General features: G+C 41.1%; 3 protein-coding genes across 3 annotated transcripts; 2 read left to right on the forward strand and 1 right to left on the reverse strand.

Annotated features, from left to right (window-relative positions):
• Window positions 1-1,032: 1,032 nt before the first annotated feature.
• itk (IL2 inducible T cell kinase) lies at window positions 1,033-7,821 on the reverse strand. The gene is made up of 17 exons (XM_053428593.1): window positions 7,537-7,821; window positions 7,306-7,410; window positions 7,113-7,194; window positions 6,879-7,004; window positions 6,611-6,648; window positions 5,459-5,610; window positions 5,278-5,343; window positions 5,109-5,163; window positions 3,944-4,023; window positions 3,632-3,774; window positions 3,410-3,484; window positions 3,070-3,238; window positions 2,758-2,974; window positions 2,606-2,670; window positions 2,375-2,493; window positions 1,510-1,667; window positions 1,033-1,426 (listed from the first exon to the last, which is right to left on the reverse strand). Exons 1-17 carry the CDS (start codon window positions 7,672-7,674, stop codon window positions 1,361-1,363), a joined length of 1,854 nt encoding a protein of 617 aa, XP_053284568.1. The 5' UTR covers window positions 7,675-7,821; the 3' UTR covers window positions 1,033-1,360.
• Window positions 7,822-9,535: 1,714 nt separating this feature from the next.
• On the forward strand, window positions 9,536-11,449 carry med7 (mediator complex subunit 7). Its single transcript, XM_053428595.1, has 2 exons — window positions 9,536-9,667; window positions 10,439-11,449. The coding sequence occupies exon 2, from the start codon at window positions 10,448-10,450 to the stop codon at window positions 11,210-11,212; it is 765 nt and encodes a 254-aa protein (XP_053284570.1). The 5' UTR covers window positions 9,536-9,667; window positions 10,439-10,447; the 3' UTR covers window positions 11,213-11,449.
• Window positions 11,450-13,160: 1,711 nt separating this feature from the next.
• On the forward strand, window positions 13,161-26,763 carry lonrf1 (LON peptidase N-terminal domain and ring finger 1). Its single transcript, XM_053428594.1, has 12 exons — window positions 13,161-13,987; window positions 18,005-18,123; window positions 19,053-19,175; window positions 19,961-20,149; window positions 20,247-20,358; window positions 21,280-21,355; window positions 21,510-21,624; window positions 22,162-22,283; window positions 22,393-22,551; window positions 23,037-23,199; window positions 23,308-23,457; window positions 24,157-26,763. Exons 1-12 carry the CDS (start codon window positions 13,687-13,689, stop codon window positions 24,304-24,306), a joined length of 1,779 nt encoding a protein of 592 aa, XP_053284569.1. The 5' UTR covers window positions 13,161-13,686; the 3' UTR covers window positions 24,307-26,763.
• Window positions 26,764-26,986: the final 223 nt, after the last annotated feature.

Here is a 26,986-nt window from a genome sequence, read left to right on the forward strand (position 1 = left end):
GGGCGGGGCTAAGTTCGTCTGGCATCCAGGCTACTATGCTGATGGAGGGGAGGGTGAAGTGGAGTTTCAGGGGTAAACAGCGTTGCAGCCAAATCCTATACAATCGAGGTCAATGGAGACCGATTCTTCAAACGTAAAAAAACATAAAATGCCTCGAGGCCGCTCCTGTGGTGTCATTCAAGTGTCCTTAAATGTCCTCTGTGGTCCACACAGACGAACATGGCTCCAGAGGAGGCCATCACAAGACATTTGGCCTAAAGACACGGTGTAAGTCACCTCGTTCCAGGTCGAATTCGAATGTTGAGGCTTACAGACACTTGGATGGCACTACAGGAGCAGTATGGAGACGTTTGAAGATGTGGTCACCAGTTACTTCAATTGAATTGGATTTGGCTTCAACTCTGTTCACCCCTTAAAACTCCAGAAGTGTTTGGTGTACTCAAACACTCAACCCACCCCTCCATCGGCATACTTTAAAACAACAACCTTCCATCAGAAGCAACATCTCTCTTTAATCTTAAATTAAATGATATTGTGATGTTTCTCGTGATCATTATCGATATTGAGTGATATGACATGTTTTATCTCTGTATAATTGTTGGCCTTATCACCCAGCCATATGAAGTATAAGAGACCTATAGTATTTCAGCTTATTCTTGTTAAATCACAAGTAAACATCTTCCCACCTCCATCTTTCAAAATAGACTGATATGAACCTTTGACGGACGGGCACAAATTTTTTTTTTGTTTCTTAATTTAATTAGAATTTTATTTGTTGTAAAGTTCATGGTTAAACTGTAAAAATATCAATCCTCAATGACAAGTCTTTCTCATTGGGGTTCGTGCAGGGAACTTGAAACTTTTTTTTTCTATTTTGTGTATTTAGTCTCACTTTGGCAAAACTAAGAGCTTTTGATAATAGTTGAAAAGCATTATCAGCAATTTAATTCACTGCCAATAGCCTGAAGTCAAGCTAGCGTTGATCAAGTGCCATAATTTTACTGCTGAGAAAATTTAAAAACATACAGAACATTTAATGAGCAGGGTTTCCTTTAATCGACAATCAGTCATATAACATAACCACCTCACCACATAAACAGAGCTCTTCTGGAATATATCTGCAGCGAGCAGCTGTAGCTGTGTGAGTGGACGTCATTAGAATTCTCAGGTTATTCAAAACTGTAAAACAGATAAAGTGCAATGTCCAGGGATCGAAAATTGTCTTGTGTTTTGTTGTCATCAGATGAGAGAACTTCTCCCATCTTTGAAAAACATCAGACAATCAACTGGTGAAGGAATCAATATAAATTAAATAAATAAAGTTATTTTCAAAATCATCAATATCAGATTTTCTCCCTGTTCACAGGTTTCCGAGGGCGGCCAGCTCGTGTAGTACTTGAACGAAGGATGGACGATCATCTGGTTTCTGCGAAATAACACAGAAAAACAATATTATTATTTAGATTTGGGACTTCCTCTGCTTCCACTCTGTTAGAGTCCTGTGCCCACCTCTTTCCAGCACCAGTCCATGAGCTGGTAAACTGCATCTGGGGCCATGCGGGGCTTCAGGAGCCTCATGCCTGAGTTCAGGGACTCCACCACCTCAGTGTTGGAGCGGTTCTCATAGGGAAGACGGCCCTCATTGTAAATCTCCCACATGATTACACCTGAGCGGGGGGGGGGGGGGGGGGGGGGGGACATATAAACATTGTTAACATTATAAGTTTCTGCTCAGATGCTAAGAAGCTACAAGCAACAGAGACATATTACTGGTTACTGTGTTACATTCAACATTGATTACAAAATTCTCACTTTTAAAGCAATAATCCATTTGCTTCCTTTATGTTAAGCTCTTTGTTTAGAAATAAGCTATATAAGCTTGTATTTAAGAACGGGACATTCATTTGGCGCAACTTTGACACATACTGCATAGAACTCTCATCTAAACCACTCACAATTTCACATTAAAGTTTCAGAATATCCACATTTATTACAACAGTGTATCTTTTATTCATCCTCATTACATGAGCAGACATCGACCCCTCTACCAAAATAAAGTAATTTATTGGAAATCATTAAATAACAATTAAAAAAATAAATTAAAAAAAACTATATTAAGGCCTTGTGTATTCTCCCAAGATTTTCAGTGTCTATTGAATATTTTACCAAACCATCGTGGGCTGAGACAGCTTCTATTTTAGTTCACTAAGGCTGAGAAGACCAGAGTCAGTGTGCACAGATGATTCTGGTGTTTAGTTACGCGACCTGCAAAGCTCCCTAACACCTTCTTTCACCCAGAAACTTAAAATAATGTATGAGCAGAGAGACAGCTAATCAGACATAGAGTACATACAAGTGAGACAGATCAACACACCGAATGACCAGATGTCTGACTTGCTGCTGAACTTGCAGTATTTGATGACCTCTGGGGCCGACCACTTGACAGGGAACTTGGAGCACTGGGAACTCGTGTACTGATCGTCCGGAACAAATCTACAGCCCAGAGGGTGGACACACAACATTATAGAGCAGTACATGTGCACTGATAACTATAGTCCAAAAAAAAAAAATACTGTGATGAAAAAAATTATGGTAGAAGTCATACCTGGTCATCCCAAAATCTGACACCTTCACCTCAATGTTCTTTGACACAAGACAGTTCCTGGCAGCCTGCCGAAGAAGGAGAAGCAGAGGAGGGTTTCAATGCTGAAACAGCACAGACACCATAGGGAATTAAAAAAGTTGCTGTTATTTTACCAGATCCCTGTGGATGAAGTTGGAACTCTCCAGGTAAGCCATCCCCTCGCTGACATCCAGACACATCCCCAGCATCATCTCCTGGGACAAACACCCCTTCCTCTCTCGCAGGTAGTCTGACAGGCAGCCGTTTTCCATGAGCTCAAACACAAGACACATAGGAGAACGCTGGGTGCACACACCGTAGAGCTGCACCAGCCTAGAGTGGGACAACTTCCTGTCAAAACACACACATACACAAGCATCAGTCCCCTGGTTTTCACTTAATTTGTCCTGGATATGAAACATCACCATGAATTACACTTGACTTACATCATGACTCTTGCCTCTTCTTTAAAGTCCTCGTCTGACATGCACTTATCTCTTATCATCTTCACTGCAACCCTCGTCTCCCTCCACTTTCCCTCCATCACCAGCCCAAACTGACCACTGCCCAGCTCCTGACCCAAGATCAGCTCCTCCGGGTCCACCTCCCACTGATCTGTTGAACGTTTTAGTGAGCAACACACATAACACTGTTAAATTAAGAGGAAAGAAGGGGAAGATAACAAATGTGCATTTTGTGTGTGCAATTGAAACCACTAGAGGTCAGCAACAAACACGATTTCCAGCGTCGACTTTTAAACATTTATGCAAGTGTACAGCCTCTAACCTGCTGTGGGATCAGCGGCGACCTGGGAGCAGCCTCCATCCTGAGAGATCGGGTGTCTCAGACGCGTTATCAGGCCTGACAAGAAATGAAATACACATACAGAGGTATATTAATCCATAGTCATTCATGATCTCAGAGCAGAGGGTAGAAGTATGAGCTGTTTTATCAACTTCCTTCTGGCTCATATTACTAATAATTGTATGTGGAAAACCCGCACTCTACCGGCAGCATTGTGTTGGTGGTAAAGGATGAGCTCAGGAATGGTGCTGAACAGGTACTTCTCCGCCAAGTAAAAGGCGCTGTCCTCCGTCTCTCTCTGCCTGATCTGGTAATGTTTCACCCTCGGATTCTTCTCTCCATTTGACCTGGAGGTAAAATCGCAACATTATTTGCAATCTAATTATTTAAACACGAATCAGTGAAATGTGGTAATCAGATGTACATACACATAGCAGCATAGCATCTGGTTATATATCATCTGTACAGGTTCATTACATTAACAGTTACAAGTATAATAGGAGGAAGTAAGGTTACCCAGGTGCTTTGGTGAAGACCGATACTGTGTAGACGCCTGCCTGCCTCGAGTCCCGCACCATGAACGCACCTTCTTTTCCCTGAAAATAAAGTGTTGAAACTACAGCAAATCAGCAAAATGTAATCATACATTAGTCCCACTTCACTAAATTCATTGAAAGATTCTCCTCTTGGCCTTAAAAACGGCTGAAATGTAACTCTACATATTCCTTCCTCATTTCGTTACTGGGACTTATGAATATGCTAATGTGGCCCCGCCCTTGCTCCTCATCTCCTCACCCCACACTAACTGCCCACCTGCAGCGTAAGACCTAAAGTGTGGATCATGACCCAAGCCTGTCTGGACCCATTAGGAGCAAGCCCGTTGGGTTTGTTGGTTGGGCTTTTTTTATACTGCAGGTGTCTGTAATCAGGGAAAACATCGAATCGGGTCCAGCTAGGACACAAAAAGGACGAAATATCTGTCTGGTTTGGGCTGGGTTAGTTTTCTGTCAGGCTCCGTCAAAGTCTGAGCCACAATCTAATAGGAGTCCTTTCCATCTGAGTCCCACCCAGGATAAGCTTGGTTTCTTAGATTTGTAACATCACAAACCCAGGCTGAAAGTATGAATCAATCATCTTTCAGACTTTCAATTTTACTGCAGTGTTACATCGCAACACTGCCAACAGAGGAGGTAAAGCAGGTTATCCACTAACCAGAGGGTCGGTGGTTCGATGCTTCCTCTGTTGCTAAACACAGTTGCCGAAAATATCATGAAAGGCACAAGAACTGTTAACATTTTTAAAAACACCAGAAGAGGACTTTAAACATTTTCAAACAGCTTTTCAAATCATTTCTTTAATCTTCAGCTAACATCAGCACAGGCATGGTGGTCACTGCGGCTCAAAGATAATGATGGATAGCTGTTTTACCTCCTTCTTGCAAAACGTAGCAAAAGCACTCACAGCAGGAAATGCTGTGGTCGTGAGACATCTACGCCGTTGTGTTAGATTCTTGTTTTGCAGGTATATTTGCACTGCACTGCGTCATTCAGACACAAATACTGGTAATTATTAGCAGAATTATTAGGATTTTAAGCTTTTTTTCTGTCAAAGCACAGCTGGAGAAATAAACAAATGAAAATTGAATAATCCTCAGTTCCTTAAATATCAGTATTGTTTTTACCTCATTCATTAGCAAAGTCTCAGCTTCCCCTCGGGTGATGTTTTTATTGTACCATCTGTGAAATGACAAATTAATTTAAAATTAATTCAATCCTGCAGAGGACCGATTGGAATTGCAAGTATTCGCATGTTCACAATTACGTAGAAAAGAGAAATTCAATAAAACTCACTCAAATCTCTCAAAGCTGCTGCCCGACTTTTCAGCCACACACCTACTGGGCACAAATCCGATATTCCTGGAAACAAATCAGAAAAGATGGACATCAACTCATCACCCTTATTTAAATTCAGGTGCTATTATTTCTCAGTGTGAGCCAGAAGCGAGGGTGGACCGCCATTTTTGTTCCTTACCCTTGCTTGTCTTGCACAGCCCACCAGTCAGGGTGGGTGCTTCTGATCAAGACATACTCTTGATCTTTCTGAAGGGGCAAGTCGTCATCTCCCAGCGCTGTGTAGTCTTGCAGAGCGATGACCACCCTCTGTTCTCCACCCTGCAGTTCCGTCTACCAGAGATAACAAAGGAAAGTATATAAAAATGTATATGAACTTGATTTTAGCAGCACAGTTCATGAGGCGAGCAATAAAAGCTCAAATGTACCTCGAAATAAGTATACATTTACAAGTTCAGTCACAGCAGACAAATAATGTTAACGCCCCAAAGAAAAGGACTTAAAATCACAATATTTGAAGTATGTTAGTGCATGTTCTGTTTACAGCAAGTTAACAGCAAGTAAAACATGTGAGTAGAAGAAGAAGCTAAGTTATAATCTGATATGAGAAATACAAGATAAGGAAACGAAGCTGAAAAGATACATGATTATCTGAACGCTAACCACAGGGAAATTGGCAACTTGAAAAGCCAAAGACACAAAAGATTAATATCAAACTAGAAAGAAGCTCTTATAACACAGACCGCCACCACGGCTACTGCTTCATGTCAAAGCAGTGTTTCCCATTTCTCATCAAGACTGTAGTGCTGCTCCATATTCTAATTTGTCCTGCCAAAGTTTCATTAGGAGATGTTTTACACATCTCATAGTAACATAAGAAAACTCGGTGCTTTGTTGCTGCCTTGTATATCTGTGTTCAGCACTGTGTGCGTTGTTTGTTTGCAACGTGCTCACTCGCGCTATCATCCTTAAAGTTGTTACCGTCCATGCAGACAGTCAGACCTCATCATTTCGGCTGCAGTTGAAAGCAGACTCCCAAGAGGCATCCATCGCATTTCTCTCTCCAACGAGAACTGTATCTGGGGACCTGTTACTCAGAATATGTTGCACATGACGGCGACCTTCTTGTACGTGCATCTCAGCTCTACCGCCATGGACTGAATTATTTCATGGGGAATTATTTTTATCTTAGAACCATCTGTTTATTAGAATCTGCTCAGGTGAGATCATAACCTTCTTGTTTTATCCACCCCTGTAGTTTGAACAGTGTTGAAATGCACATGAATACAATTTAACAACAGCAAGTAATATTTTTTACTTTACAAAGTTCTACCTTTGGATCTGGAAGTTGAGGAAGTGGCTTTTTAGAAGCTGTGGAGGAATCGGAAAAATTGCATTGGAGAAAGTTTCTGACAAATACAAGTTTACAAAATAGAGATTTTAAAGGTAATTGAAATTATTCAACACTAAGACATTTTGTTTATATCAAGATTTGCCTTAACCTCATATTCACATGACAAAACCATCAAACTACTTTACAATGTCATGAACACAAATTAGGAAGTTGATGGAATTTATGAAAGTGATGAAATATTACAAACCATAACCCAGAGGATCATAGACGTGACAACCTGGCGCCAGTTTCTCCGTTTGTTGGCAGCATCTCCATTTTCCAACCAGCCAGAATTTTGGATGGTATTTTGCGACCAAATTGTTGTGTTTTGTTTCTAAATAGAACAAGATAAAAAACAAAGATACAGAATAAAATATTAACCTAAAATCCATAATTCATATTCATTTATTGCACTGCTTTCAATGTTCTCAACATTTCTCACCCTCTTTGAGAGCTCTGACCCATCTCTGACGACAATCATTGTCTGGGGCGAAAATGTAGAGGTAATGGGTATCATGAAAAATCTGTGAAGATAATTGTATTTTAGAACGCTACCTGTTTTAGAATGCATCATGTTGGTTGTATAATGAATTATATTGAATTAGTGTTTATTTCGGGGCAATTGTGAACCTCACCTGGAAAGGGTACTTGAAGTTGCATGGTATAGGAACGTCACAACACACAATCTCCACACACTTGATCCTGGAGAGCTCGATACAACCTTTCATCATGGGCTTTTTCTGAAACAACATGACCGTTACATTTCCTATGCACACTGTGGATATTAATTAAACCACGGTAAGTTCCGAGCGGGCTCACTTCCCCTGGTTAACTAGTTTGTATACTGAATATGTGCATGTACCTACCCCTGGTCGTCGTTCCGAGTACTTCAAGTCTTGTGTATCCAATACAAAGAAACGCTCCTTGTAGTTACAAGGTGATGTTCTTTTCTTTTGTTGAGATTTTTTGATCATAGTTCCCTTTAGAATCACCCTGGGGAACATGGTAAGAGCGATGAACAACGCTCTGAGAAACACTGAATGTTATGAGGCGAGACTGAGAACTTTACTGCATGTGACAGAAAGAAAAAGTCGAAGCTATGTGGGTCGCTCGATGTGATAGAGGCTGTTGAGCTTCCGGAATAGAGACGCTGCACTCGGTAAACCACATCCTCACGGTAACAAATGATCTGTGCATGCACACACACACTAAACATACACTGGCAGGTACTTCCACTGACGATGTTGGAATAAACCAGTATGTGGGAGAGTGATTATTTTTATCTTCGCCATTTTTTACATTTTCCACGTAAATATGCAGATTGAAGGTATCCTGGAATTGATAATTAGATTATTATATAACCACTAAAGAAGAGTGTTCATATAGAAAATAACTGATAACATTTAGCTCAATTTCTCTTACAAAACTAACCTGAAGACAGATGTCTTTAACCATAACCTATATGATAAGGCCAACCAAGTTAAATTATTTTTTTGTGCTGTCTCAATTTTCTAAGCTGTATTTGAATTTGTGAGAAATTTCTGTGTTCTTTTATAATCTCCCTCCTTATAATACTCACAGACAAATGAAAAAGCATATGTTTTAAATTGCAAAATGAATAGCTTGTTGAATTTTTACAATTAAATGTGAAGACAATTTAAGTCACTGATAAAAAATAAAAAAAGATCCAAATGAAAAAATATTATTTCTTGAGACATGTTATGAAGAAGCATGTCGGCTCTGCATTGGGAAATGTAAATACATAGTGTCAGGCTAAAGAGAAGTGACTGTAAGGACTGTACATGGTAAGTGTGACTGTAAATCGGAAGTTGTGTGCATTTGTGCTAAAATAAAGCAAAGGTAAAAGGTAAAGCAAAAAAAACGCCAGGTAGAAATGAGTGATGAGTTTAATGATGGTGTGACAAATATTAAGGTAAAAAACTGTTCCACAAAAGAAATCAAATCAAACAGAAAAAGGTAATATAATGGCGACAAACTATACAAATTGAATAGGTTTTGCTTGGTGTTGGTAAAAATTTAAAGCAGTATCATGTCTTAACATAACACAGGACTGTTATATTTTGTATTTGGGTTTCTAGTCAATTCTCTATTTTACAGAATGTATTTTCCCGTCACCTCATACATTTATACGACCGTTATTATAAGATGCCCCATTAACAAAGATAATCCTTATATTTCTGAATTTTTCTAGCATTCCTTTTAAACTGTTTATGTATTTTAAATTCATTCAATGTTGTGTAGCGTGTGTTCGAGGAATCTTACCTCAATGGTTATGCCACAGTCCTTAACTTTGTCAGGATTAATAGAACACATTTTGTGCTTTTGCTCTCAAATTACATGGAAGTTGTGGATGATGATGAAGTTGTTGTTGATAATAGTAGTAGCAGTGGTAGTAGTAGTAGTAGTAGGCTTCTAGTAGTATTGTTGATGTTGTTTTGAGTACTACAGGTTGAAGGTCACAGAAAGGCAGTTTTACCCAATAAAAGGGTAGACCTACTATGATTGTATAACATTGAAACCCAGTGTTGAAGGGATGATGTCTTGGTCTTCCAAATACAAAGTTAACATGTGAAAATGTTAAAAGATGCGTTAGAAGCTACTTAAAATCATCACTTAAATTCACATGTTAACATTATCGAATGGATACATATATTTGTATCACCTAACTCAGAATTAAACTGAAAGGATAAACTCATCTTTTCAGGTTGCATCTCCACGACCTCCAACTAGGAGATCATCAAATACTACGCATATACTTCATAGACAGAAGTACTACTACACGGTTTCGAACATCTCGACCAATCAGCGTTTAGTGTGGTCGTCACGAGCACATTTCAGCCAATGGGAATGGGGCAGAAACGAAAGTCCACGGAAGTGAAGCAGCTACGCTTTGCTAAGAGCTATCAGTCCGGTGTTATACGTCTGTTTATCTCACCGCTAACATCTGCTTTCACCCACCGGAGAGAGGCGTTATAGGTGCGTACGAATACCGTCGGTTCATCTGTGTCTACCTGTGCTGTTAGTGTGCTTCAAGCCATTAGGGAACAAGTTAGCAAAGGCTAGCACGGATACCGCTAGCCCAGCAGCAGCCATTGCTAGTTAGCTAACCCCCTGTTTGCCTTAACAACGCTGTCACGTAACTGGCTTTACACTGAACACATAACACATCCAACGATGTAAATCGAGGTTTGCAAGTGAGAGTTTCTGCTTCTCGGTTGTTTAGCGGCAGCAGCCAGCGCAACCAGCGGTCGCCAGCTCGTTCTGTGTCTCAAACGGAGTCCACCGGCAGACTAGGGCTGTCTGAACGCCCCGATCCTTCACTAAAACAACACAGCTACCTTGCCACTTAGTCTAAATGTGGAAAAAACTAACGGGGTGTTTGCATTTCTAGAGTTTGACACAACCATTACAGCTCCACAACGTTGAAGTTAAAATATGGTGCGTTTTACTTTCTATGTGTTTGTGGCAGCTGCAGCTATCCGGTATTTTACACACTCATATTGGGGAGAAGCACATGGAACACATGACTATGAACTAAAATAACAGTAAAAGTTATGCTTACTTAAATTACTGCATCAACACAGTTTTGTCCTGATAGTGGCCGTTCTTACGTACATGTACTTCTGATACTTCTATTTAGACTGTCAGCTGTTTCCTTAACTAAACGCACCACATGTTTAACACAAAAATCTTTAATATACAAGAAACACTTTTCTTTTAAACTAACAGTCGGTGTCTCTGTTTCAGGTCAGCATCATGGGTGAACCGCAGCAGGTCAGTGCCCTGCCCCCTCCGCCCATGCAGTACATCAAAGAGTACACCGATGAAAACATCCGTAAAGCTCTGGCTCCCAAGCCACCTCCACCCATCAGAGACAACTACATGATGTTTGGCAACCAGTTCCAGTGTGACGACCTCATCATCCGGCCTCTAGAGAGCCAAGGCATCGAGCGGCTCCATCCGATGCAGTTTGACCACAAGCGGGAGCTGAAGAAGCTCAACATGTCCATTCTCGTGAACTTTCTGGACCTGCTGGACATCCTCATTAAGAGCCCTGGTAGCATAAAGCGTGAAGAAAAGCTGGAGGACATAAAGCTTCTGTTTGTTCACTTGCACCACTTGATAAATGAGTACCGGCCGCATCAAGCAAGGGAGACGCTGAGGGTGATGATGGAGGTGCAGAAGAGGCAGAGGCTGGACACAGCTGAGAGGTTCCAGAAACATTTGGAGAGAGTGGTGGAGATGATTCAGGGATGCCTCACCTCGCTACCTGATGACTTGCCACAGATCGAGGGTCCAGATGGTGCTGGTGATGGGACAAGGAATATGTCTGCAGCAGCGAGTGTTGGTAGTTCTTCTGGCCTGGCCCCCAGGCTGAAAAGTGAACCTATGGATGTAGAGGAAGCAGGGGCCAGCTGTATGGCAGTGGCTCAACAGGACAAAAGCATCCCTCCTTTAAGGAGAGAAAAAATATGGGACAAAGACGCTGCTATGTGCAGTATTATTGATGAAATTGCTTAAGTTTTGTATTGGGTATTCGTGTTTCTTTTTTGTGCATCTTTCTGTGTTTTTGTGAGCTTTATTAGTGTAAGAGGGAAGAAGTTGGCTGGGTCTGAAATCCCGAATAGTGTTTTATTTAAAAGCATTCACATAGATATTATTACCACTTCCTGTGAACATTTTCAAAGAATTAAGATGTCACACAGATCAACCGGGAAGCCAATTTTCAGCTTTTGTAATAAAAACCATTTCCAAACATCTAATTGCAGAAGGGTGCAATGCTTTCACAATCACACAGTAGTAGTAATTTAGTGTTTGTTGGGGGAACTCTGTAAAATCTCTTTAAATTATGTCCTTTAAGTGCTCTAAAGATGACTTGCACACTGTCTAATCTTATGAGTGGTTACAGAGAGGTCAACATGTACTGGAGTTGCGTAGTAACTCCTCCCTCCCTCAAGCTTTTCAAGAGAGCACTTGACAATATAACTTGTGTTGTGTTTTTCCACAAACAGTTTTATCGAGGTTATTTGAAGTTAATTTTCAGAAAGAAATGCACGTCACAAAGGCTGCCGGTTAAGCTTCTTCAAGCTCACTTGTTTGATTATGAAAAGTTGAAAAGGAGCTACATGAAGTTTTTGGTTGCAACACAGAAAAGGTTAGCATTAATAGCTGTTTATTTACCAGTCTAGAAGAAATGTTGCACGTTCAACATCAAACTTCACTCCTCTACTTAGCAGAAGCTGTGGAAAGCAAAGAGGGAAGCAGCTAAAGTCCAGTGAATAACCTTAAATGATTTAAAGGTGGAACCCAGTTAAGTCTGGTTCGAGCAGGGTGTTTGTACAGTTAAAAAAAAAATAACGATCAATGTAGCATCAGTCATGAGAGAAATGCTTTGCTAAGGGGATACATAAAGACAAAAAAAATAAACCTCAGACAACAAGCCTTTGAAAAATGAACTGCAAATTATAAAATACAAAATCTAAAAGCAAAGAAAGATTCAACGTTTTAAAGTAATGGCAAAATAAATGGATAACAGAATAAATAGCAGCTAAAATGAATACAGTAAAAGTCACTTGGTAAAAGCATGTTTTGAGAGATGATTAAAACTGTGTGCGTTTCTCAGGTAAACTATTCCATACGGTGGGGGCCCTGACAGCGGCTCCAGTCCTGAGCGTCATCAAAAGAGATACAAATGACATTTTGTTGTAAATTTAACAACTACTTTTCACTACAGCCTAATTCCAGCATCGGCTGAGGAATTGCTATTTCTGCAGAGCATTAAGCAAATGCATAACCTCGTCTTTAAAGTACATATTTGTCAAAGGTGCTCTGTTTGCCTAACTGTCCTCCTGAAGCAACTTGCTCTAATAATAATAATGGTAATGATAATGTGCAAAGGTGTTTGGCCGGTGGCAGACTCTGGCCTCATTTCATCAACACTGCATGGTACTTGTGTAACACTGGTTCTTTACGGTTATAACACTGCTCGGCTCTGGGGCCTCCTCTTGTCATGCCTCAAAAGTACAGGACACAGAGTTTCAAGCCTCTCCTCGTGCAAACTGTTAACCTCATAGACTGTATATAAAGGGTCCTCCCCCAGTTTCTGACCTTACATCAGGTGCACGTGGCTTCTATCAGGCTATTGCATATATAAATGCAAAAACAAGTGAGGATCTCCACCACTGGGCTTATGTCACTATCTCCACCTCGCCCCCTGTCTGTTCTCCTATGCTGCTGCTGCTGGGATTCCCTTCCCCTGTCTCCATGCAACCGCGTTAGCATTATCACGCGAACCAATCGCACGAGGTCACCAACCCACTAACCCAGTGGAGGTTTAATTAAACCAGGTAGAGAGAGAGAGAAAAGAGGAGCATCTTTGACGCATGGACTTATGTTACGAAACTCGGCATCATTTGGTTTCACAACAGGGTGGAAAGGCGTGCTCTCAGCCAATGGGACGGCGCGTCGCTGCGTCACGTGGTCTTTTATTTATGTAATGCAAAAGTGTTACTCAGTAACCCCGCTCCGAGGCTGAGCGTGCACGTCGGGTTAGGATCGGACACGGACCTCGATATAAGAAAATATCAATGTGCACCTCTTCTTCTTCTGCGGGTCGTGTCTGGAGTCCGGAGCCGATCGCTGGACCGGAGCTGACTTGTGATTCTTTCTGGCTCGCTTTGCTCCAGCTGCTTTGAGTGGGGGAGCTGCTGTGCGCTCCGAGGTGAAGACACCACGTTAGCCCTGGAAATGGAGCATGCCAGTTTTACGCGTAAATAACATAACTGAGGTGAGCGTGTGACAGCTTTAGTGGACAGGAGCCGGTGGGGGATCACAGAGGAGGGGGACACACTGACTGTGACTGGCTGCCAGTGGGTTATTTAAATGGTCCGTGCGCGACCACTGCTGTCACTACTTCTTATAAAACCGTCCACATCTCCACGGAGCTGCGTCTCTTCTCTTCTTCTGACCAACAAAACCGCATCCAGACCTTGCCCATGGATCTGCTGGAGTGTCCGCTTTGCCTCTTCCTCATGGCCGAGCCGGTGACCGTGTCGTGCGGCCACTCGTTCTGCCGGAGGTGCGCGGTTGGAGGGTTCCTCCCGTCCAAGTGCCCGGCGTGCAAAGCCAGGCTGAAACAAAGGGAGGTGAGGGCCACCAAGAACAACGTCCTGCTCATCAGCGTCGCAGGGAAGTGCTGCCCGGACCAGACCCTGAGCACGTGCCACATCCAGGAGAAGCTGAGAGCCAGCGCCTTCCCCGAGGCTTTACGCATCGCCAGTGAGGGTCTTGACAAGGGTAAGGGACACACGTACCATTCCAGCTGCACACAGATGTTTGTGTTGACATGTTAACCCCCACTTCCGGTCAAAAGTTTTTTTTTCTTCCAACCTGTCATATAAAATCCAAACTTTAAACGGTGTCAGTGTTTTAGAATTTGAAACACATAATAATCTATAACATATTGATAATAAAGAGTCATGGAATTAGAGTATATGTTCATTCATGAAGCAGAACACACCCATGATGTGTTTTTAATGCTGGATATTAAATATTGTTCATATTGTTTGTTCCATTAGTTCCAATGAATGTATCACACTTTGCAATTATGCAAAAGCAAACTACAATATATATATATATATTGTAGTTATATGCTAGTATGACAATGTTGTATTTTAACAATACTACAAAATGCAACCATGAAGGTGTCAAATATGTAGTTTGCAGTTCCTTTCCCCCTTTGTCAAGTGGTCATTGGGCAAAAACACAAAACACAACTAGAATTCACAAAACCAAGAAAAACACAACAAATAAAAAAAAAACACCTGGGCAGTGCATCTATTCAATGTTGATGCCCTCATAACTTTTCCATACCAAGTTCATGGCATTGTGTTTAGTGATTGGTTATTGTCTTTTACTGAGATTTGCCACTCATAATAATAGCAACTTTATTTGTATAGCACTTATCTAACCATGGTTCAAAAGTGCTTTACACAACAAATCTAAGGCAAAATGAAGAGATGAATTATAATAAAAGGTATTTGGTTCAATTCAAATCATAACATAATAAGGTCAAGATCTTAAATTTATAGAGAGACCCAACCTGTCTGATTCGGTTCCTTTTCTGTTTTGATTCATTATATTACAGTTCGATCAATTTCCGACCTTCCAGTCTGTCTTCCTCTGTTACATTGTCTTATTCTCACCATTCTGACAACAACACACAGCTGCCTACTACTTCCTGCAACACAGCGTTGACCTAATGACGCATCAGAAGGTGTAATAGTAACCCACTTTGTTCAAACACTGTCTCCGTGCAGACAGAGGGTTTGTGATTCATCAACAAATGTTATGTCACTTGTTGTTAGTTTTGTATTCAAATTAATTTACTTTCATATCCGCAGGGAACTGTATGTTTAACTCATTCTTAAAGGTTCAGTGTGTAGAATTTAGATGTGAATTTTTATGATGCAGCTGAACACCCCTCACCTCACCCTCCCCCTTCCAAACATGAGAGAGAACCTGTGGCAGCCTTCAGTTGTCATAAAAACTCAAAAGATGTTAACTTTGTCCAGTCTGCACTACTGTTAAAAACAGGGCAGCGTCTGTAGAAAATATAAATCGTATATATATATATATATATATAAAGGATGCTCATTCTAGGGTCAAGAGAACTACTACTCGTACAATTTAGAAGATTGTTCACGACTGTAAACATCACTAGGATTATTTTATATTCAGTTTCTGCCAATAGATCCCTTTCACCTAAATCTTACACAATGAACCTTTAACCCCGGACATTTAAATAACACCCTTCTAATCTAATAAATCACTCAGAGCACTTTACAGTACAAGCCACATTCACCCATTCACATTAATAAAGCACTTCTATATTGTGCACTTTTTCTATCCATCACCATTCACACACTATTACAGCCATCAGGGTCAAAGAATGGGGTCCAGGGTCCTGCCCAAGGTCACTTTGGGCATGGTGGCTCCAGGGACAACCCGCTCTTCCTCCTGAACAGCAGCCACCCAAGGGCCCATTGTACTAGTGACTTTTAAAAAGAACTACCAAATAAGCCACTGAGGTGTGAATGGGGGGGATCTCTGTCCGACGTGTGCTCCGTCCATCCGCATCTTCCTTTTGAGTTCCAATGCACAACACAAAACTGAAACAGCTACACGCTACAAAAACTGTTGATTCTCCCAAATCCAACCCACACCTGATTCCCATCACCAGGTGCGCCATTATATTGCTTCCCCAGACACAATGCTCCACCCAGATATCCCTGCTGCGACTGCGTATGCAAATACTGCAACATAAGAAAAATAAAAACAAACAAGTTAGCATTATGGCTGCAACACTCCGTTTTTTTACCTTAACCATTTTCTTTTTTTACCTTGAGCAGTTAACCATTATACGACATGAACTGTTAAATTTGACAAAAAAAGAATAAATATGGGTGTGTTCTAAAAGTTTTAGGAAAATGAAAACATGTTTACCTTGAATTGCAATAAGAAGACGGACTAGTTTGGCGTCCTATTTTTCATGTGTTGCGCACAGTCTGGTCTGTTGCCCAGTAACAGTGACATTATTGTTCTATTTTACAGAACAATAATGTAATGGCAGGAGATACAGGAAACTAACATTCCTGATGAGATAGAATGGATTGATTGTGATCACTGTCGAATGACCTGAATGTATAACTGGGTCAGTCTCCAGATGCTGCTTCCTCCTTGTTAAGTTTTTCTTTTTGTGTTAATCCACTTGAGCAAAACAGAAAATACGTAAACTTATGTTTCAGAATAATCAATCAATCAGAGTCCTGCAAGTGAGGGATCCTTCTCCCAGGACAGACAGAGGTAGAATAGAGGTCACATTTAACAGACCACAATATAAAATAGCACTATTTACAACATTCATGAGCACGACAATGCCTAATATAAATGGAGAGGTCAATCAATGTTAAAAGTAGTTACACAAAAGAAAAATGTCAGAGAGAGATGAAGGGAGCAGCAACGACAGTTGTAATGATAGTGATATTTATAGTAAATAGTATATTTGAGTAGTAGGCAAATTGTATATCTAAGAATGAGAAATGTGCTACAGAAGAAGTTAACCCACATTGGTTTGATATAACATTTACTTTCATCACATACACTATAAGAAGCAGTAAAAGCAGCTATAACAGCTGTTGTAAGGGAACATTGTTGGACGCCGAGACAATTTCAGTTTTTTTGAGCAGTTTTTGCACATGTCTGCAGTTAAACAACCCTGCAGAGAAGAATTGCAAGGAGCACATTGTGAAATATTTTCATAGCTCAGAGCGCTTGATTCCCCAAAACAGCCGTGCAATCAGATCTTTTCTCTTATTGTATCTGTGCAGTTACTTACAGTATCTCCTGCAAATTACCTTATTTTCGCGATTCAGCAGCGAAAAAGTTATTTCGTCGGTCGGGACATCAGGAGTGTTTACTGCTACAGTGAATCTACGGACGTACACCTCTGCCAATCCAGCTCAATAAATACCGCTGCCTCCCTCTCTCCGGCAAAGTCGTACCTTGTGTAATGATTTCCTTGCACTTTTTCGTCTTTCAGCCAGTGGAGGTTTAAGTTTTGGGCTTGGTCATTTTCCTTTTATAATTCCTCTGTATGGTCATTGTCAAGGGAAGAGGGTGTGTTTGTTATTATAACCTTTACATTGGGTAAATCAACATTATTTAACTGGAGCAACAGCCTCAGGCAACAGTGACTGTATGAGTGGTGTAACCGATGAACTAAAACATTTGACACAAACAATAATTTAACTTATTTTAAGTCTGTATGAATATGGATTATGTCGTTACAAAAAGCCAATTAAAATCGCATTACTGTGCATTTATAATGACAGAGGCTTTTAAGGATTATTTTAATGGGGATCAGACACATCCTACTGAGTCATGATCTGTTAAATAAGCACTTTGTCAGTGTTAATAGCAATCTGGTACTTCAGGTTCGTGGCTCTAAAGTAATTTAATATATTTTGGTCATGTTATAAATCGAAACCAACCTGTTATGCGGGTTGTTTTATAAGTATCATTACATGTTTTAAGTTTGTTGGTAGTAACATTTGTGACTCCTCTTCTTTAAGCACTGTGTCAGTGTTAATAGCAATCTGATACTTCAGGTTAGTGGCTCCAAAGTAATTTAATGTATTTAGGTCATGTTCTAAATCAAAACCAACCTGTTATGCAGGTTGTTTTATAAGTGTCATTACATGTGTTAAGTTTGTTGGTAGTTTCCTAACCTCTCTCCTGTGGTTCCACCCTCAGCCCCAGATGACCTGAGCTTGAAGTTGTACAGAGCAGAAGCTCACTTCGGCCTGATGCGTTTCTCTGATGCTCTCACAGACCTCGACCACCTCTGCTGCCTTCGACCCAACTGGACCGAGGTGAGAGACGGGACGGTGTCGGTCAGACTCATGACGTCTCCTGTCTTTTTCATCATATTCGTGTCCGTCTGTCCCAGTCTCAAGAACTAGATATCAGGGACACCTCCAGGAAATCTCTTTGAATTTGTTACAAATGTTCACTTGGAGGATGAAGTGATTTGAATTTGGAGGTCAAAGAGTCGCATCAAGTTTTTGGCCATTACTCAAGATTTCATGTGCTGATTCTGTTTAACTTTCTCAGTGCCCTTACTTAAATTCCTTAAATTAGAAGTCATAAATGTATAAGTAATATGACAGAGGTGGATGTAACTGCAACTTGACAGACTGATGGAGTACAACCATGAGTCAGTAATTGCAGTGTCTACACAGCAGAAAAGAACAAATCCACCGTAAGTCCATGAATAAAACCAAATTCATTGCTGTCTTTTCCCTTCAGTGGATCTCTGTGCAAGTCTGCTGACTTCAACCGCAGAAGCACTTAATCATCTGGTTCTGTAACGTGCGTGTGAAAGTACACATGTTACCTCAGGAGAAAGGTGCTGCTTTTATTTAGACTTGTATCACTGTACCTGCAGAACGCTGACCCACTTAAGAGGATTTTATCTCCTTTTATTGACGTTATGTCATTCACAAAGTTATGCAAACAGCTACTTATGTCATAATCGCCCTGTGCCAGTGGGTGGCCCGCTGCTAATGCAGTCATTTCATTTTATTTACAGAGATCCATTACATCACTTTTAAATGTCACATTGCATTTAAGCAGACACATGATGCAAACGACCATAAACGCATTTGTGTAAACTTTTAAATGAGGTTGGTGCTTTTGAATCTTAATGTTCTCTGCAGTGACATGGTTTGAATATCTATTTCACTTTAACAGGCAGTAATGTGCTGGTTGCACTTTTCTCTCTCTCTCTCTCTGCATGCAGGGCTTCTTTCGTAAAGGGAATGTACTGCTTGAGATGGGTCAGCAGACAGAAGCTCTCATCCAGTTCCACCACTGCCTCAAACTGCAAGCCGACTTCGTTCCTGCAAAGAGTCAGATCAAGAAGGTTTGTGAACATCACCAGTAGGCTGTTTTATTTCATTGATCTGTTATTTATCCTTTATTTAACCAGGAAGGTTATTTTAGATAGTGTATTTGTCAGGGAGTCCCAGTCAAGATGGGTCAGCAAATTCAATTAAGAAGGTTCATATATAAATACAAGAATGGAGAGAGACAACTAAAATGATACCAGGCGTAGAATATCTTACAGCTCATTCCGAGCATCTGCAAAAAAACATTAGTTGGGACCCGAAGGAGAATTTGATAGCTCCTGTAATGAAGCAGCAGACCAGATAAGAAACACTCAGTAGTAACAGAATGGTGCTCAGTAGAAAGCCTACCTCCCCCAATGCCCTCCATTTCATTCACACATGCACTTCACACTGATCCTGAGCAGAAATGCAGGCTGATGTAAGACTTTCCGTATCATGAATGTGTTATTTTTCACAACAAGTCACATCCTGTTTCATATGATCACAAGCCAACTTTACGCTGCCTGATCGTCTGCTCTGATTGAAGCTTGTTTTCATTATGTGTGGGTGGTGCTTCTTATAGCAAGAAATGCTCCTCTTTTCCTTTGCTTATAAATTAATTTGTTTTGATAGTTGTTTATTGTGTGAGTTTATTCCAATGTAGCTCTTCCTTCTGAAATGACAGCAGTTATCTTACATTTACACATGTTAAATGTATTCTTATTTAATTATAATTATTTTGTATCACCTTTTACTTTCATTTTAGCATTGATGAAAACAAACATTCCTTTCAATACATTTGTTTCCATTCAAACGGCAGATCCTGGAGGCGGAGGGCATGGCTGTGCCGGAGGAGGTGCCCTGCATCCTGCAGGTTGTATCAGAGTACCTGAAAGAGCCCTACCCAATCACCAGCCTCAGTGGCTCCCAGGGGCCGTTGCACCCTGAGGCCCTCAAACATCCACTTGGGGAAGAGGGGGAGGGTAAAGGGAGGAGAGAGACACACCAGGTAAGCTGGTTAGGAATGTGGACTTGGTTGGTTTTGAAGGTGTTAGAATGTGAATATCACCCTCACTGATCAAATCTTTTGTCTTTTGGGCTTCAAGGTGAAACACGACACAGGTACGGAGTGCTGCCTCAGCCTCTGCCAGGCAGTGTCCTTCCTCCCTGCAGCTGAAGAGGACGAGGAGATGATGAAAGAAGATGAACAGGGCACACGTAGGCAGAAACACTCAATACACATACTTATTGTGATTTGACTAACACCTTCATCCTCTTTGACCCCGTTTAGACCTGGTTTTAACATCTGTCCTTAATGATCTGTCGTTAGGACAGTAGAACCTCGATAACACTGAACGTTTTAACTATTTTTTAACACCAAATCCTCTTCATCCTCGTAGTTTAACTCTCGTGATAAGAGCAGACACTTTCACTTTATAACTGTAGACTAACAGCTGTGGTGAACGTATTGATAATTACTGACATTATGAAACTGACAGTGTCGTATCGGTATGTGTTTCCACATTATAACTCCAGTAACACTGCCTACCCTGACAAACTGATTGTGCACGTGATTGGCTCCTGGGCCACGTATGAAGGACAACCTACTCTATGTCTTCTGACCCGCTACAGTTTCAAAATGAATCAATGCGTGTAAACGGTTCTCAGTGTCCATACTTGGATTGGTTTGTGGGCACCATCACTTTAGCAACACTGACCAACCCATAATGACTTAAATTCTTTCTCAAATGGGTAAAATCTTCTAATAGCAGAGCTGCAAACAGCATCCCCCCCTCCCTCTCTCGCTTGCACCATCACAATGACACACACAAAATTTGGACTGTGTTTGGAAATTTGGATGTTTATGTGTTTTTGTAAATAGAGAAGGGAAGTGAGATCAGATCACAGGAGACAGAAGAATGCTGCCCTCTTGTGGTTAGATCTCTTAGGATGAATGTTAGTACCAGGTCTGAACAGGTCCTTTGCCATTGGCACTATAAACAGTTCTACTAATGCGCCTAACAAATGAGTTTAATAATACTTATATAGAATCATTGTTTCATTTGTTCTTCCTCTTCTGAAGAGGAAACTGATCACAGAGCTTGAGTGTGACTGTGTTTCTCTCTCTGTGTGTTTCAGGTGAAAGCATTCAGCGCAGAGAGAAAACTCTAGGTGTTCTCACGGTGTCAGACTTTGAGTGCCCCCTCTGCATCAGGTCAGTGTCCTGGATTAGTCAAATCAATTCTGTATCACTGTCTTCTGCAGATTCATGGATCAGACTGAATCTCCTCTCTCTGGTTAATGTCTACTACTGCTACTCACACAATAATCACCACCTCCACTGTACTAAACATCCCTCCTCTCCGCAGGCTGTTCTATGAGCCGGTCACGACCCCCTGTGGTCACACCTTTTGTAAAAACTGCATAGAGCGGAGTCTGGACCACAACCTCCGCTGTCCCCTCTGCAAACAGCCACTGCAAGAGGTGATCACTGACAGCACAGACACATGCAGCCATACATCTGTTTTCAACACGAGAGCAGAAGGCCCCGTTTTTAGCTCCACTGATTTCCACATTTGATTTGAAGCGGAGTCATTATTCAAGATTTTTTACTTGGTTCCACATTGTGGTCTTCAGATAGCAAAGTTAGCTCTGGCAGGGTGAGACTAATCTCACTCCTTTTGTTTGGCTGACAGCTTTGTAAAAAGGATTTTCTACTATTCATAACTGATTTATTCATGTCTCATCTGCTAACAAAATTCACACCAAGCTACAGAACCAGATAACTTCCCTGGTTCCTCATTGCTTGTGATAAACTATAACATCTATTATTTAAAGTTCTGCTGTAGTTTGAATGCTTTTATCTCCATGGACCGGCAGCAAGACTACAATTGAATACAATACGATTAATACAAACACTAAAACAAAAAGTTGTAATCCCTGTTTTTTTTTTTTTCCTGTTTGAATACAATGAGTATTTATACTATTGCTGATAACTTACTGTCGAATTTCTCTTCCCAGTATTTAAAAAACAGGAAGTACAACCCCACGCTTCTGCTTCAGGACATCATGAACTATCGTTTCCCATCACAGTTGGCTGAGAGGAAGCAGGTGCACGATGCCGAGATGGCTGAACTGTCCAAGTAGGCACCTCTCTCTTGAACATACAATAAAACATCATTTAGATTTAGGATTGATTGTAGCCCCTCTGTGGACTGTCCCCCTGATTTCTCCTCTGCCTTGTCTATGCAGTCTAAATAAGGACATCCCTATATTTGTCTGCACGGTGGCGTACCCTGGAGTCCCCTGCCCCCTGCACATCTTCGAGCCTCGGTACCGGCTGATGATGCGCCGCTGCATGGAGACAGGCACCAAGAAATTTGGCATGTGCAGCTATGAGCATGGCAAAGGGTATGAAGCACACAAAAAACACACCCTTCATAGCTCTGTCCTTCACTCGGTGTAGGTACATATTTTCGATTATCCAGAGCAAGCAACATATTTGAAAATGGCAATAGAGCAGGACGCAATGTGGGCAAAGCTGAACTCCCTCATATGACATGTGACGGTGGAAAATAGCAGCATGGTTACAAATCTGCCCTGGTTTTAATTTCTTAGATTACTGACAGGATTTTTTTTTTATCTAAATCAGAGAAACATCCAAACATCCAAATGAGATGCAATTTAATGTTGTATTTTAGATATTTAATTCCAACATGTCATTATATTTTGTCAATAATCATGGGTCAAGACGGCCTGTTTAGCAACGATAAAGAAAGTAAAAAAACTGATTTTGTTGAACTTTCTGTGTAACTAATGCAGTGAATATTGCATTCCGATATGTTTTTTTCTTTTGTACAAGCATGAGATTTCTGGTTTTATGTAACGCACTATAGGTTTTCTGACTACGGCTGTATTCTGGAGATCCACAGTCTGGAGCTGCTGCCTGATGGACGGTCTTTCGTGGACACTGTGGGTGGCAACAGGTTCAAGGTGGTTAAGAGAGCTCAGAGAGACGGCTACCACACTGCTGACATAGAGTACCTGGAGGACCTCAAGGTCAGCACCGTGAAGTCACAAACTTTACTATACCATAAAATGTTACTGCTAGACAACACAACCACTCTCCTCTTCCCTGTCTGCTCCCCCCCCCCCTCTCTCTCTCAGGTGGATGACAGTGAGTTAGAGCTTTTGCAGCGTCTCCATGACAGTGTGTACCAGCAGGCTCAGGAATGGTACATGCGCATGGGCAGCCGCATTCGCGAGCAGATCAACAAACAGTACGGCACCATGCCAGAAAAGGAGGAAAACATTCAGGTTGGGGCCTTTACATATTTGAGGCAGCAGTCGCAACCTTAATCCTCTAAAACATCTAGTTTCCATGATAGTGTAAAGAGCCCATGTGAGAATATAACAGGAAAAGGTCCGAAGTGCATGAGCGGGTGTGTCACTGATGCTGCTGACAGGCGATAGAGGCAAAACTGAAAAACACAAAAAGAATATCAGACACTCTGCTTTTCGCATTTAATTTGTGCGCTGCCTCCTGCTGCATTTTCAATTACAAGGTCTAAACGCATCAAACCAAAGTAGCTGAATGGTTTAGTTCATTTAGTAGAATTCATGTCAACCAAACATCACTGGAAACCACACTAATGCCCCTGATAGTCACTGATTTATTAATTTATGTATGAATGAAAATGAATTTGCAGAGACTTTAACCATATTTTTAATTGTTCAAACTGATTTGAGAGCTGCATTATGGTAACATCACAGAACACTTATTAAAAAAGAGTTCACTGAGATAGGATCAATGCATGCAGTAAGCGTTCAGTGAAATTAATGACAATGATAAAGTAGTTGGAAGTTGTGGGGAAAAATCTTTTTGAGATAAAAAGTTAAAACAGAGTGATTTCATCTAAAAGGGCTAATTGGGTTGAATAGTAAGCCATGCTTTTTCCTGATAATCAACGTTCTTTGTTTCTGATCTAATCCTTTTTTTTTTTTAATCTCTTGTAGTCCTCAACCAATGGACCCGCCTGGTGCTGGTGGCTGCTGTCCGTCATGCAGCTGGACCCAGCCTATCAGACCACTGTCCTGTCCCTGACCTCGCTCAAAGACCGCCTGGGACACATCCGCCTCGTTCTCGAGTACTTCTCTCAGAGCTAGACTCCTCAGCCCAATGGATAAATGGAGTGAAACCATTGAACGCACTCACACTACAGAGTTTTGAGACTTTAAATTTTTTTTTGGACAACTCTGAATCATAGAGGGACTGTTATAAAATCACAGCTCAAGGCCAAATCACCTTGTCGAAAGGTGAAAGGGTTGTTGTCTTACAAAACGGAGCAGTTGTGCGGGGGTTGGATTTTTGCTGTTTGAATTTGCATACGTTTTCTTTCTTACACCATCTTCTTCCCCGGGAATTCAAGTTTTTAGAGTCGTGTCTGAACGCACACTGTACTTAATTGCAGGGTTGACCAAAGATGCTTCTTATTTTTGGTCCTCAAAAAGTGGTTAATTATTATAATATTCTTATTTGTGGATAAGGTAAGTCGTTATCTAAATAATATTATGGAAAGTCAACACTAGGTGTCACTGTTTTTCACCAGTTATTACAAACATGGGGAACATGCAACAGAATCACCTGAGCTAGTACAGTATAGTGACTCAATTCCATTTAAACGTTTTGCATCAGTATAGCTAAGTTTGGAGTGAAAATAAACATTACTAGCACAACCCAATTAATGCAGACGTTTTCAGGACTATGCACATCAGAGGATTAAAGTTCATGCCTTGCATGTGATCATTTGGAGTGATTATCATTTGCTAAAGGGCCTTATTTGTAACACCTTCTTCTTAGTTGCAACTATTGGCCTTGGCAGCAATTGACTGTGACTCATTTTATGCCATTTAGTAATCCCAAAAGATCCCTATTTCCTATTAGTAAATATCGCAATAATAATTTGAAGTGTCACTTGGAATAGCAGCAGCTAGAGGAGATTTTTTTTATATGGATAACACTGCTTCTGTCGTAATTTTCTGGTGAAAAAATTGAGGCGATTGATTGTTTTATTCGTATGAGCCAGTTTGATTTATGTGTGTGGATTTGTCTGGTGTGGATGCAGCACTTTATGTTTGAGTTTCATCTGTAGAGAAAGAGTTACTTTTGTCAGTCGACGTGATTTTGTGTGAGCACCGATGACAGCTGCCTTGAAATGCAGAGACGCAGCGTGTAACCTCTCCTGTGCAGGGACAGGTGTAGAGGCAGAGGCTGAGTCCCCCTGCGGTGGCTCCGTATGAGTGGGCCACCACGCCTACTGAACATCCGGCCCCTAACTCTGTGTGTGTGTGTGTGTGTGTGTGTTTGGCCCTTCTAACGACGCACCATGGTGTCGAGGACCGGGGCCACACAACCTGGAGACCTGCAAGTATTCGTCACAACATTATAAGGACATGCGTGATTTTTGTCATCTTCATATTTTGAGTGCCACATTCCATGGAATGTTAAATCTGCAATGTTACGTGGAGTTATTTCACAATCACTAACAAATACGGGCTTAACTGGGTGAAGCAAGAGTTGATGTGGTTTATTTTGCACTTTGATAAATTTTCCCTGTGTAATGTGTTGAAAAGCTAATGTTTAACTCTCTGTAATCACACGGACACTGACCTCGATTTCACCATCAAAGCGTGCATGCGAGGCTCCACGTGGACACCTGCGATGTTTCCCCCCCCACTTGTTGTGCCGGTGTGGTCACAACTTGACAAGGGAAGCAACAGTGCATGCACTCCTCCGCAGGAACGATAAAAGCTTTACAGTAAGAACAACTACAGATTGAACTGAGGCCTTACAAGAACAGTTAGCGGAATGAAATCTGTGTTATTCTTCATCACAGCCTGACTTTAGGCTTCTGGCCCTCATGCCTTTTGTATGGTGGATAGTGAATGACCGTGTTTTTGTGGCCAACATATCACTTTTAAACAGAATCAGTCTTAGTGCACCAATCACGCTTACACAGTAGATTCTGCCTATTGTTGTGTATATATATTGTAGCTTAGAATACTAAAATGGACGGACTGATAGAGAATGGGGCAGCAATGATCATCTGAATGACTATGACCTGGGAACTAGCATTTTACTTGAGGTGAACAAACACTGTTTTTTACTATTTCTTAACATGGGATTGTTGGACGTCAACGTTTTTGAAGACATCTGGGAATAAGATCAGAGCCTCGAGACTTTCACTTGCCAGTCACCACAACTTTTCTCCATAGCTGCTGATTTCACTGAAAAAAAAAGCATGCACCGTAAAGCTCCATTTCCTGCAACCCGAAACCATTAAAGCTCACTCGAATCAAAAAGGGATGAATTTTTGAATGTCCAGCCTGGTGAGCCTTTGTGGTGAACACATGACATGACAGCAATACATGAGTCCACGGCCACTCAGGTGAACTTCAGCCTCAGAGAAAATCTTATTTTTGCAAAATGACATTAATTTGTGTTCTGATGCTCGGACGTTGTTTCTCACATGTTTTTTTTGTAATGAATATTTCTTTGTAATACTTCTATAGCTTGAAGATACCACTCGTCATTGAATAAAAAATTACTGTTTGTGGATCACAGCAATTAGTCTATAGTGATTTATTTTATTTACACTGTCTAAAGCAGAACTCAATCTCTGCTACATAGAGTGTATTCAGGTATTTCACTCCCATATTGTTTAGCCACCCTTGCTTGATATCATTTACTAGCTTCAACTTTGCTGTTGCTAATGCAGTGCGGTCACGATTCTTCCTCTCATTTAGACCCACAGCTTTTGTTCCTTCCCAAACTGGGCAGGCGTCC

Source organism: Pleuronectes platessa, chromosome 8 (assembly GCF_947347685.1).
Source record: "Pleuronectes platessa chromosome 8, fPlePla1.1, whole genome shotgun sequence".
NCBI classification, from domain to species: domain Eukaryota; kingdom Metazoa; phylum Chordata; class Actinopteri; order Pleuronectiformes; family Pleuronectidae; genus Pleuronectes; species Pleuronectes platessa.

Coding starts and splice junctions, on each gene's coding strand:
- med7 (XM_053428595.1), top strand. CDS start 10,448: ATGGGTGAACCGCAGCAGGTCAGTGCCCTGCCCCCTCCGCCCATGCAG.
- itk (XM_053428593.1), bottom strand. CDS start 7,674: ATGTTCCCCAGGGTGATTCTAAAGGGAACTATGATCAAAAAATCTCAA. Junction 5,611..6,610: donor CTCAACTTCCAGATCCAAAG/GTAGAACTTTGT, acceptor TATCTCTGGTAG/ACGGAACTGCAGGGTGGAGA. Junction 1,427..1,509: donor TGGACTGGTGCTGGAAAGAG/GTGGGCACAGGA, acceptor GTTATTTCGCAG/AAACCAGATGATCGTCCATC.
- lonrf1 (XM_053428594.1), top strand. CDS start 13,687: ATGGATCTGCTGGAGTGTCCGCTTTGCCTCTTCCTCATGGCCGAGCCG. Junction 19,176..19,960: donor CAAAGAGTCAGATCAAGAAG/GTTTGTGAACAT, acceptor TTCAAACGGCAG/ATCCTGGAGGCGGAGGGCAT. Junction 20,359..21,279: donor AGAAGATGAACAGGGCACAC/GTAGGCAGAAAC, acceptor TGTGTGTTTCAG/GTGAAAGCATTCAGCGCAGA.